Source organism: Mixophyes fleayi, chromosome 3 (genome assembly GCF_038048845.1).
Source record: "Mixophyes fleayi isolate aMixFle1 chromosome 3, aMixFle1.hap1, whole genome shotgun sequence".
NCBI lineage: Eukaryota > Metazoa > Chordata > Amphibia > Anura > Limnodynastidae > Mixophyes > Mixophyes fleayi.
In genome coordinates, this window is record NC_134404.1 from 187,325,674 (window position 1) to 187,338,843 (window position 13,170).

At 39.1% G+C, this 13,170-nt stretch overlaps 1 protein-coding gene across 1 annotated transcript in view; it reads left to right on the top strand.

Moving 5' to 3' along the window:
- Positions 1 to 13,170, top strand: part of ARMC2 (armadillo repeat containing 2) — an 82,294-nt gene that overhangs the window by 45,545 nt on the left and 23,579 nt on the right. The window contains exons 8-9 of the mRNA XM_075202884.1: positions 3,987 to 4,162; positions 11,633 to 11,735. Coding sequence (XP_075058985.1) covers positions 3,987 to 4,162; positions 11,633 to 11,735 — 279 coding nt within the window. The remainder of the gene's footprint in view (positions 1 to 3,986; positions 4,163 to 11,632; positions 11,736 to 13,170) is intronic.

Sequence of the window (13,170 nt, forward strand, 5' to 3'; positions counted from 1 at the left end):
ATTAAAATTCTGGAACAACATTCTATGGACAGATGAGACAAAGATCAACTTGTACCAGAGTGATGGGAAGAGAAGAGTATGGAGAAGGAAAGGGACTGCTCATGATCCAAAACATACCACCTCATCAGTGAAGCATGGTGGTGGTATTGTCATGGCGTGGGCATGTATGGCTGCCAATGGAACTGGTTCCCTTGTATTTATTGATGATGTGACTGCTGACAAAAGCAGCAGGATGAATTCTGAAGTGTTTTGGGCAATATTATCTGCTCATATTCAGTCAAATGCTTCAGAACTCATTCGACAGCGCTTCACCGTGCAGATGGATAATGACCCGGATCATACTGAAAAAGCAACCAAAGAGTTTTTTAAGACGAACAAGTGGAATGTTATGCATTGGCCAAGTCAATCACCTGACCTGAATCCGATTGAGCATGCATTTCACTTGTTGAAGACAAAACTGAAGGGAAAATGCCCCAAGAACAAGCAGGAACTGAAGACATTTGCACTAGAGGCTTGGCAGAGCATCACCAGTGATGAAACCCAGCGTCTGGGGATGTCTATGCCTTCCAGACTTCAGGCTGTAATTGACTGCAAAGGATTTGCAACAAAGTATTAAAAAGTGAAAGTTTGATGTAGGATTGTTTAGTTTGTCCCATTACTTTTGGTCCCTTAAAAAGTGGGAGGCACATAAAGAAACCATTGTACTTCCTACACTGTTCACCTGATTTGGATGTAAATTCCCTCAAATTAAAGCTGAAAGTCTGCAGTTAAAGCACATCTTGTTAGTTTAATTTCAAATTCATTGCGGTGGTGTATAGAGCCCAAAATATGAGAATTGTGTCGATGTCCCAATATTTATGGACTTGACTGTATATAAATTTCCTGCAAAAAACTGCACTACACCATACACAAGGCTTGAGCACCGGTACAGCGGCCCATCTGAGCTAGTGGCCTTGAGCTACTTAACACTGCTGTTACTACTCATCCACTCATCTTCTACACTTATTTGTGATGATTACCAGACCATTGCCAGTGTTGGGAATACTACTCCCTTAACCTTATATTGCTATCGGTAACATGGTTACATTGCTGTTATGAATTGATACCACTGTTATGTTCATGCTAAACCTTGTACTGTTTCATTATTGAATGCCACGCAATTAAGTAAATGTTGATGCCTATAGTCTGCTCAGAATTTGTACTATTGTTTTTTATGCCACTTGTATTTCGTGGCTACTGTCATTTAAACTACCTTATTTGAAGTACTCTTCCTTTATTCTTTACTTACTGATATAATGGCCTTTCAGTGGTCAGGCCACTTAATAAACATGCCAGATGCCTTCTCCTCTTTTCACCTGATGTGTATGTGAGACATAACCAGCAACTTGTGAGTCATCCCCTGGTAGGCCTTGCCAAGAACTACAGCTCTGAAGAGCGAATATGACTTGGGTGGAGGCAATGCATTTGAGAAGTGGTGAAAGGAACTGTGAACTTATCCCAATACAAGTTAACCTGTGCATGATACTCATGCATTCTAGTCAAATCAAGCTACTTAAGGTGTTAAAAAGGTTCTTGTCAGGCATTTGGGGCTAGGCCAGGCCTCCTCAGGGGAAGAGCGTTACTTCCCGATGCAAGCACCCTTTTTTAACGTGGTTTTGTCCACATGTCACCACCTAATCATTCTTCTCCATCACCTCATCCTTCATCTTTATCGCCACATCCTTAATCTCCATCGTCTTACTGTTCTAAATCATCTCGATACACAACGTTTCTGCTAAACACCTTATCGCTGTGCTCAATTAGTCTTCCTTGAAGGGCAGTATTCATAACCTGCACTTTCACATCACTGCTTCTCCGTACTCGTGAAAATGCGACATACAATTGTCCATGACCAAACACAGGCTCTGGCAAATAAATACCCACACGGTCAAGAGTTTGAGCCCTCAACTGATAAATTTAGCCTTCACTACCCCTCCCACGGGGGGAAGGGGGGATGATGGAAGTTAACTGACTTCACTATTATAATTTTTTTGTCTAATATGTCAGTATACCAAATTTCAAGTCAATTGGATGAGCCCTTTCTGAGAAAATATTTTTTTCCACACACACACACTAACACACACGCCGCTAGGCTTATATATATTAGATCCCCCCCTCCACAAACTCTGAGGTACCCAGAGGGGCAAGAGCTACAAGTGTATAATTCTTTTGTGAAACACAATGGATCATAGTAATGCTCTCCATAATATATGTTTGTGAAGACCTCTGTCTAAATTTGTAACCTCTAACGAAACAAGATAATGTGTCCATAACATATACAGGCCACAGGAAGCAATAGTGATTTTTTTTCCCAAGGAATCAATATAACATAATCATGTTTTATATGTATATGTGCAGAAAATCATACCATGTTTAGAAAAATGAATGCCCTATCTGTGCTATGTCCCAGAAGAGCATTATAATATATTTTTAGAATCCATTATTAGAACTGTTCTTCTACAAAATGGCAATCAATAAATATACCAGCACACATCTCTCAGTAATGTCACAGAGGGTTTTGAGCAAGAAAGAAAGCTTAAAAAGATAATACAATAATTTGGAAAATTGTCTACTTTAGCCTTCCTCAGGGGGCAGAATTATTTAATAACGTTCTGTCTTTTGAGTCTTTAAATAATTTCCATATCAGATGGGCTTGGTTTTTATAAAACTACATTTATGCAGGTAATTGTTTGGTTTACAGTATGTCTAATTCAATTAGGTCAGGACTGCATTTTCACATTTTTTTCATCAGAAGAAAGAGATTGACTTTCTGTTGTGCCTTTTTGCTGCTTTTATCTATATCTTATGCTGTTCTATAGCAATAAAATATGGCTAAAATAGCTTTTGTTGAAGCTTATAAGTGTCCTGGTTCTTCTTTTAATTTGCTAATTTTGATAGAGTACACCTCTATAAGATAGCTTCATCTCTTGATAACATTAATGAGTGCTAGTTAGAATTTTCACGTTATAAGAGTGTCAGCTCCTGAACTAATTCTTAGTGCTAGCAGTACTTAATGTTAAACCCTTTCACAATCACATGTCACACTTGCCCATGTGAGTCTTGTCCTGACAGCATAGTATAAATGTTTTCCTTTTACAAAGTATTTTACAGAGTACGCTAGTTTATAAAGTTATAGCTTCATTAATAAGTGTCTAGTTCAGTTTGGTTTAACCAGGGCAAAGTTGCTATTTTCTTATTATGAAGTTTTAGATGACTTTTAGGAGGTGTGTTCCTTAGATTTTTATTGCATTTTGTTATTATTCTGCCAGTGTTCCCCTGTGACTTGAGTACAGTTCTCATTGTAGTTGTAGGGATTTCCTATTCTGATATGAACCAAACTGCACTGCAATTACCGGAATAAAACTTGTATATGTGTACAGTGGTATTCCCAGAACTGATATGTAGTATAAGAATGAGAGGAATTGATCTCTTTGGCATAGCTCTGTTATTATTGGTACATCATTATTCGATTTGTATTTATAGTTATTTACAAACACAGCTTTTCATTTTATTCTGATATTGGTGATGTCTATTATTTTAAATTGACCTATAGTTTTTGGTTTTTGTTCTTTTTTTGGTGTCTTTATAGTAGGAGGAGTAGAACCTCCTTTTTAACTGTGGCTGAAGTCAGGTTTTTGTTTTTTTTTTTGTTTTTTTTTTTAACCAAATGCCCTTTTTAGGGCTTTTTCTCTTATCTGTATTATCTGTATTGAGATGTGATTAGTCATTAAAAGCTTTTATATGAACAAAAAACAGCAGGCAAAAGCATAAACCAGCTTATATGCTTGCAAGGAATACTGGAACTTGTAGTGTCACATCACCTGGAAAGCCACAGGTTGTCTCAGTCTGATGTATGTTTCAGACTACTATACTGATTTCAAGTTTTTGCATAAATGAACATAATTTGACAACTTTAACAGGTACAATTGTTCTTTCATTTGAGGTAGAGACAAATCTTGAAGACCTCTGCAGACTATGTATGAACTTGCACAAGACCTTGGATGATGGCAATATGTTGGGCAAGAGATGCAAAAGGCGATCTCACATGTTGAAGACTCTGTTCAAGTTGGTCGACATTGGTTCAGATAGGCTTGATCTTAGCCTGGCAAAGTTAATTCTAGCGGTAAGCCTACAACTTTTCGAAGAGAAAAATGTATAGCATATAAATGTTTTTCTAATTAATTTTCAATGTACAATTCTTCATATGACTTAAGATGTTACAATTAATATTGAACAGTTTAAGTAGTTGGCCAGTACTAGGTGTGAAAGATTGAATTTTTGGGGTCTTTTTGATATAGCAATAAACATTTACATGGACCTGTAGATGATAGGACTTCAAACAAATATACACGATTTTTCATAGCTCCATACCAAGTCACTGTAAACCTGAAGAATCCGACCGTATTCAGTCCAAGTGAATCTGGGTGGAAGTAAGCTCTAGCTAAACAGTACTTGCCGCATGTAGGCACACATAACAGACTGCAGTATACACAAATGCGTAATAATAAAAGGTGACATCAGAATACATTAAAAAAATTATTTAATATAAAATATAAGAACAACTCAACAGTAATATAATTTATGTAAATGTTTATTTTAAAAAAAAGTTTTATTTACGTATTTAAAGCAAAAAAAAAGTAAAGATGCTTTCAATGCATACTGTACATACAATGCATTTTTTATAGTCTATATAGCTGACATAATTTCCTGGGGGTAAATGTATCAGCGATTTAAAATCACGGCAAATCCTGGGTGGTGACTCACAATTTTAGTCCCCAGGTCGCCAGATGTATTAAGTTGCGATTTTTACCCCTGCCACGTGTCCCCCTGCTATAGTGCCACCCACCCCGGCTGGTTTGCTTAGTGCTGGTTGCATGAAAATTGGGGGGACCCCATGCAAATTTAACCCGATTTTCACGTAACCAGCAGTAGGTTGGCAGCGCTTGGGTTCATAGTGGTCGGGCGGGTGGATCTCACGCTTTTTTCTTTTTTTTTTTTTTTTGGAACATTTATCTATTTTTAAACGTTTGACAGCCACCGGACCTCCGGCTCTGTAGGCAGAGCAGTGTAACAGTGATGTATTTACTAACCACGCAGCTAGGAAACAGCGTGTTGTATCTATTTAAAGCTAACGTAGGAGAGTTTACTTAATCGCAGCTTCATACATTTGAGACTTGTGTAGCTAGAGTAGCAAACAGTCAGGACTTTGATCTCTCTCGATATTGGAAATGGCGATTTTGACAGAAACACATCTCAATACACCTGCAAGATAAAACACCCGCAAGAAAAGCGCGAGATATTTAAAATCGGAGCTTGATACATTTACCCCCTGGTGTCATCTCATCACCTGACTGGGCAGGATCACAGCTGTTAAAATGAACATCTTTCCCAAATGGCTATATCTCATTTAGACTCTTGCGGTGGCAGTCACTATATCATTATTGAATATCATTCAGGAAGACTTTACCCACTTTATTTCGAACAGTAGTTCCCCAAGACTCTCAGCTAATATTTTGAAGAGTTCTATTTCTAAGGGTGGAAGGGATCTCGATCATATAAAATCATAATATTTGTCATCACATTTTTCCAAAGTAGCCCTCCAGCCACAACCTCTTAGCTTGATATTGAATCTGGCTTCCTAGGTTGGCCTGACCTGACATCCCTGTGGGGCTTTTCCAAAAAGCAAATACCTCTTATACCAAATTACTTCCAATACTTAAATTTGCAACTAGGCTCTGAGACCTTTAGTCATTAAATGTTACCTCCTTGCTCTCCCACCTGGAGCTATCATGCGTTCCTTCTGCAATTGACTAAAACAAGGTCCCTCATCTGGATTTTAGCTAGCCTCAAATTTCTAGCTTATTTCTGTGGACATGTTTGTTGGCTGTCCCTGGCAGAACTTCAATAGGAGTCCCTCTCCAAGATACTGAGTCCACCTGAGTTTTTCCAAATTCACTATTTTCTGCACTCCTTATTCCTGGCATACACTCTTTGCAGAAATGTTCAAATGGAATCAGATCACAGACATAACCTAACAAGTAGAGGTTTAATTTCTAAAATTTATGGTGTTATTCTTGACCTGAGATATTTTGAGATAAGCGGACAAAGTCGCTTTCCTTTTTCTTCCAATAGTCCTTTCCGCCCCCACCCCTGCTCACTCCCTTATTGTCCTAATCTCATGTTTTACTAATTCTTTAAAATGTGATTATATTTTTTTAGATACCTTAATTCTCTGTTCCATTATTTACTACCCTAGTCCTCTCAATGTTAACTCACAAGTTTGGCACTCCCTACCTCCTAGCTCCTCATCCTCTTTGTAATATTTCCTTTGTTCTAGTTGTGTTTTCTTATGTAGTTGCTTGCTCTATAGTCTCTTGTATTGTTTTTTTACTGATTCTATTGTTTCTCTTGTCCCTTACTTATCTGTATCTTGTTCTGTTTATTTTTTGGTGTTTGTGTGGCGCTGCGAAGGGCTAGTTTTGCATCGTCCTAAAGGGTTTTTGGATTTTTGTGCCAAGCCAGGACCCCGTGGATGTTTGTTTGTTTTTTGTTTGTTTTAGTTTTGGTTTTTTTGCCAAGCAGGAAGTCCCTGGTTGGATGTAGGTGAGTACTACATTACAAATATTTACAAACAGGTGTGTGTGTGTGTTTTATTTACATCTGGTCTTGATGCACTACAGATCCCAGCGGGTCCTGGGTGCCAGGGCATGCTGGCACTTGTGGTTCCCCAATTTCCAACATGCCCCGGTAGCCATGGGTGTGCTGGTGCTTGTAGTATTACAAGCACCAGCATGCCTGAGCAGTTAATAGCAGCCTGGGCATGCTGAGACCTGTAGTGCACCAGGGACAAAATGGTTTTATTACCATTGAATATTTATTGTTGTCCCACACCCACCACTCAGGGGTGTGGTAAGAGCCCTAGTACTTTCAGCCCTGTGCTGTCATTATGGCAAAGGGACCCCACGCTGTGAGTTCCCCTGTACCCTGCTATAGTGCCAGCAGCCCGGCTGGCAAAGCCTAGTGCTGGTAATAGTAAAATGGGAACTCCATGATATCCCCCCCCCCCCATTTTGTTAGTACCAGCATAGGCTGGTAGCAGCAGGGTTGGTTAAGCTGTTTGGGGAGGATAGGCTACGTTGTTTTTTTTGTTTGTTTGTTTTTTTAAAAAAATGTATTGTTGTTTTATTTATTTGTTTCTTAATGTAGCACCTTTTAATTTAAAGCATTATGGTGACATTGTGACTGTCGACATTACAAGCTGTTGACTGTCAATGTTATTTTAACTTTGGTGACCTAATAACTGTTGACATTCTGAATGTCGACTGTATTGTGGCCAACATTCTCAATATCGACATTTTTATTGTTGACATTTCGTACCAAACCCTAAATGATGCGGTTGAAACCAAAGGTACTTACTAGAAGCCCAGGACTTAAATCGGCCGAACACCCTTACTGTACATTGCCTATGTTAGAGCATCCCTTTCCTCCCCCGTTCTGCTTCTCAAGTGGTAGGCAGACATAAGTGTCAATTGCAGTCAGACATGAATTGCATGCAATTGCGTTCATTGGCATAAGGTTCGTTTCTGAGCATGAGCAGAGCTGTTTCATGCAAGACACGCTGCGCAAACTGAACATGAATCAGACCCAATGAGTCCAAATATCAAACTGCATTTTTAGTCTAAAAGCCAAGTCAGCTTTGGTTTTAAAGCCATGTGCTTCACTTTAACCATAGGTCAAGAGCTACCACATTCTTCTCATTCCTCTTTAAATGTTACATTTTGGGGCAATTCTTGAGAATTTTCCTTTCTTTTAATCAACTAAGGATTTCTAAATGCAGCTCATTTGCATTGAATCTAGATGTGGGTTTTTTTGTTTTTTTTAGGGGGATGTTTAAAAACTTCATACAGATTTTTAAGAGGGTCAATATCAGCAAATATCAAAGTTAGACTTACTGAGGCATATTCAATTCTTGGCGTTATAGGCAAAAATCTCGAAGCGCGCGCACTATTACCGTTATTACGGTAAAAGTGCGCATAAATACCGTTATTACGGTAGTTTTCTCGCTGGATTTCAGCTTGCGGCTTAGGGAGCCATAATAACGGTAATAGTTTTAACGCCGTGGGGAAACTAAAGAATTGAATATGCCCCACTAAAATCTTCATCTTTTCAGGGGTCAAAACACTTCACAGCTTGAAGCTGTTACTAGTATGGATTATTTCCTGTCGGGTATCTTACAGTATTTTTCTCTCACATGAATGTACAATGGACACCCATGTTTACTTTAGTAATACAATAAAATGAATAATATGAATGTGCTTTTCCAGTTAAGAAAAACAGAAAGTTACAAAGTTATTAAGGCTAAAACATATATAGCTATGTAGCAAGGGATGAAAGCATATGGTTTCAAATGTTGATAAATATGTATGTTTAGTTTCTAATATTCGGGGTTCACCTCAGCCAATAGATTAGAGATGTACTTTATCTTTTAAGAGCAACATTTTTATAACTTTTGGGCACATTCCCATATATGCACTTGAAAAATGGGTAAAAACACATAAAAACGAAGGCATGCTTTATATGCAATTTAGTTATCTACTTTAATTTGTTTCCATACACGTTTTATGTGTTGTGGTTTTACCCATATAATCTATCGTTCTAGTTGCGCACATAAAAACATGAGAAATAGGGAGTCTGGTGTTTTAAAATTTTAAATGCTGCAGTAAAATTTTAGAATGCACTGTTGGGAACAAGCCCATAAAAAATCATTAATCCTATTTTTAATTCACTTTTCACTTGTTAATTAGAAGATAAAAATCACATTAATTGTGTATAGGTGCGAATGATTCCTTATAGTTGGGGCTTAATGAATTGAAAAATGCTTTGTGATAGTCAGTCATTTATTTTATTTAAAGGTATCCTGTATATGTATGGTGATGTAAATAAATGTATTATCTATCTTTTGAAGTCTGTGCTCTCCTTACATTTACTGCACCTCTGCTGACCACCACACGTTCTCTGAGCTTCTTAATGCCCTCATGAAGAGTGGAGAGAAACTTCCTCCACTGCAGAGGGTGCAAGTGCTATGGGCCTGAAGAGAGGTATCCCTCTGAGAGTGGAGTGGAGACCTCTTTTAAGCATGTGCCAGTCTAGCTCAACTCTGCTCTTATGAGAGGAGAGGAGAGAACTGTTTCATAGTAGAATTATATTTTTCTATTTAGCTTTTATTCCACATAAACAGCATTATTTCTCTCTGTATTTGAATACAACCAATATGAACTGAAAACTCTGGAACTGTGGCTAGATTATCATAAAATATGGTATACTCTTGGCTGACTTTGCCAATCAATGTCCTCTGTTATCAGCAAGTTTAGACTTCAAATGCTCCCTGCATTACCCTTCAAAAATTTGCCGACAGAAAGTCTGATATTCTTGGTGAAAGAGGACTCCCTCATGACCTAGCCCTGTCACCAATGTGTATTTATATATTTGTAAACATTATTAGAACCAATTATTTTATATAGTGCAACATAAGTTCTGTTTTTTGATGAGTCTGGGAGCAGTGAGCGTAGATGATATGTTCCTCATAGTTCTCAATAGATCACTATTTTGATGTGGAGTTTATCTGAGTTCATCACTCAATGCAGTGAAGGGTGTTGTACCCAGGGCTGCCAAGAGGAATTCAGGGCCCCAGTACAACCAAATTCATTGGGCCCCCTTTTATAGTCGAGCATGGCGCAAAATTTTCCGTGGGTGTGGTCGGCCATTTGGGGGTGTGGCAAATGCACCATTGGGCGTAGCTAACATCAAAATCACTAGGCTCTTAATTCGCCGGAGCGTCACATATGTCCAAGCACTCCTGACTTTCAGGACATCTAGCACCACAGTGTAGTATACAAAGAGTGCAGTGTGTACAGAAACAGTTCAGTCTTGGCCTGCACCTTACATTGGGCACAACACTCACCAAAAATTGCTATTGTCCCTACTAGAATCACAACATTTCACACACTGTGCTGCTCTCTCCTACCTGTTCTTCTCACTTTCTCCACCTGTGGCTGCTGTTTTGTTTAGTTGCGGCTTGTCTGGATCCTGGAATGTTGAAGGACCTATTTGAAAAAAAAATGGCTACATTTAGAAAATTACAGCCAGCCCCGGCGTTAAATCAATAGCACCCATGATTAATAATTAGGCCTTCCTCCAGCCCCAACATTAAAATAATAGTATTCACATTTAATAAATAAACCTATTCATCAATACCTATTTCCTGCAACCATCACTGCCATTAAATAATTCATAGTCACATTTAATAAATTTACCTCATTCTCCCCAAACTCACCCCTATATTCAATAGCCCCCAAACCACCCCATCTTAAATTAATAGTCCCCACTATTAAATGATCTTACCATCACCCTACAAACAAAATAGCGCCCATTAATTAGCAGCCACCTACCTCACACACACTACATTGCAACAAGCCCCCTGTGCCATCACACACACAATACTGTGCCCCTTCATCACAACTACACTGTGCCCCCTCTTTCCTCTGTGCCTCTCTCCCCCATTATCTTTCCTCTGTGCCTCTCTCCCCCTTTTTCTTTCCTCTGTGCCTCTCTCCTCCTTTTTCTTTCCTCTGTGCCTCTCTCCTCCATTTTCTTTCCTCTGTGCCTCTCTCCTCCATTTTCTTTCCTCTGTGCCTCTCTCCTCCATTTTCTTTCCTCTGTGCCTCTCTCCTCCATTTTCTTTCCTCTGTGCCTCTCTCCTCCATTTTCTTTCCTCTGTGCCTCTTTCCCCCATTATCTTTCCTCTGTGCCTCTCTCCCCCATTATCTTTCCTCTGTGCCTCTTTCCCCCATTATCTTTCCTCTGTGCCTCTCTCCCCCATTATCTTTCCTCTGTGCCTCTCTCCCCCATTATCTTTCCTCTGTGCCTTTCTCCCCCATTATCTTTCCTCTGTGCCTCTCTCCCCCATTATCTTTCCTCTGTGCCTCTCTCTCCCTTCTTTATAGTACTGTCCCTTTCTGTTCTTTCCTCCCCTTGCCTCTGTTTCTTTGCCTACCTTTTGTCAGCTTCTTTCTTTTCTTTTCTCTTCTGTCTTCTTTCTTCCGGCTTGTGCCTGGCTGCGGTGCTCCTCACTGACTGACTGGCGTGACTTGATGACATCACGCCCGACAGTCAGTGTGAATGAAGCAGAGAGGAGGAGCGCAGCTGTCACGTGAGTATGTATTTATTTATTTTTTACTTACAGCTCCCCCCACCAACGAACGAGGCGTACCCGCGACGGATCCCCCGCAACCCCCCCCCCCCCCCCCTGTGCGGAAGGGAAAGAAAAACAAAAACAAAAAAAAGGCAGGAAATAAAAAAAAAAGTGTTTTTTTTAAATTAACAGTGAGGGCCTGGTATGGCCGGGCCCGGTTAAAATGTACCCGCCCCACCCCCCCTCTCGGCGGCCCTGGTTGTACCACAGATGGTTACACAACTGCTGTTATAACTGTTATTAGCTAATGGTATGTTTCATCTATGTGGATTTCTAAAAGTGTCTTAGGTATTTGATTTTTCTGTAAGTAATGAGAGTAAATTATTGTTTCTTTATGTCCAGCTGAAGGTGAGTGGCAAAAACCTCTTAAATATCTGCAAGCTTATATTCAAAATAAGCAGAAGTGAAAACAATGATCAAATCTTCCAAAATTATAAGATGACTGGTAAGTTTATTCCTCATTTTATTCTCTTCTCTATTTTGCTCAGTAATGCTGGCTCAGCAGCAGATACACACTATGATCATTAGCCACATATTTATCTAATGTTTTGAAAGACCTGACAAAGCACTTAGATATAAACTTTCATCCAATTAAAAATTGTTTGGCCATGAAAACATTTTGGAATTAATGCTAGTGACACACAGGCTGATTCTGCTACTCTGCCCGAGCGCTGAGCTAAAGAATCATATTTACCAATTTACCCGCCCACATGGGTAGCTAGATTGAACAGATCTGGCCATTTAGCTCTGCATGTGGGCAGCTGGATCATTTGGGGATCTAAGTGTGGTTGTGCTTGTCTTATGGCTTAAATGTGTTCTACATTGAGAGCTGCATACACAACATTTGCTTACTTACCAACAGTCCCAATTTTCCCAGGACAGTCCTGATTTTAGATGACAGAATGGATGCAATGTGATGGAAAAGGGGGCATGGTTTGGGCAGATCTGATTTTCTGCAGCTGTGACATATATTGTCCCAAATTTCCACTTGTTGGCAGAAATGCAGCTTGCACCACATAGATACATACTTATTAAGGAACTATCCAGGCTGATGTGAAAGAGTTAAAGCTACCAAACTCACTTCTGCACTCCTGTTATGGCATGAAATCATCTTCACCCCTAAGCATAACAAAAATTGTGCTTTACAGGGGAACTAGCCTGTGTTGCTCAATAAAATTTAAAAAATTGCACTTTTTCTCCCGCTGTCAAAGTAAATTATTTATCCCGTTATTGTTTTAAAATAATGACTATAAATCATTATAGCTTATAATACACCAAAGACATAAGTTTGGTATAAAGTATGTATTGAAAAAACACTATTTTAGTTACTAAGGCAGATAGCAAACTGTATAGTTCCGCTCGGGGTTATTTTTCAGACACAAGATATGGAACACTTTGTCGAGCCGTTATTGCTATTGGGTAAATATGTCCTCCAACAGGGGGCTCTCTTTTTAGTCTCGTGCAGATAACCTGAAATGTATAATTTTGCAAATAATAGTTTACCTGACTGCTCCTTTATTCAGCATGTAGTGTGTGACTGCAAGGCCATGATAGTTTACTTTTTATTTCCATTTTGTAAAGGAATATGGACCTCAAGGATTTTCATAAATACCAGAGTGCAGACTGACATTCTCTTTTTCCCATTATTGTTGCAGGGGGCAAATGTATAGAACCGCAACTTCACTATTGTGTCAAACGTTAAAAATCAAGTAAACAACGTATGGCGTAGTATTTTTCCACCAGAAGCACAACATAAAAGTTAATACCACTAAATCGCAAATCATCTTAATATCATTGAGGGGGTACAAATTTAAAAAAAAAAAAAGTGCTGTCCTTTTCTTTAAAAAGTAAAGGCCATTGAACCATTGCCGATGCGTTTA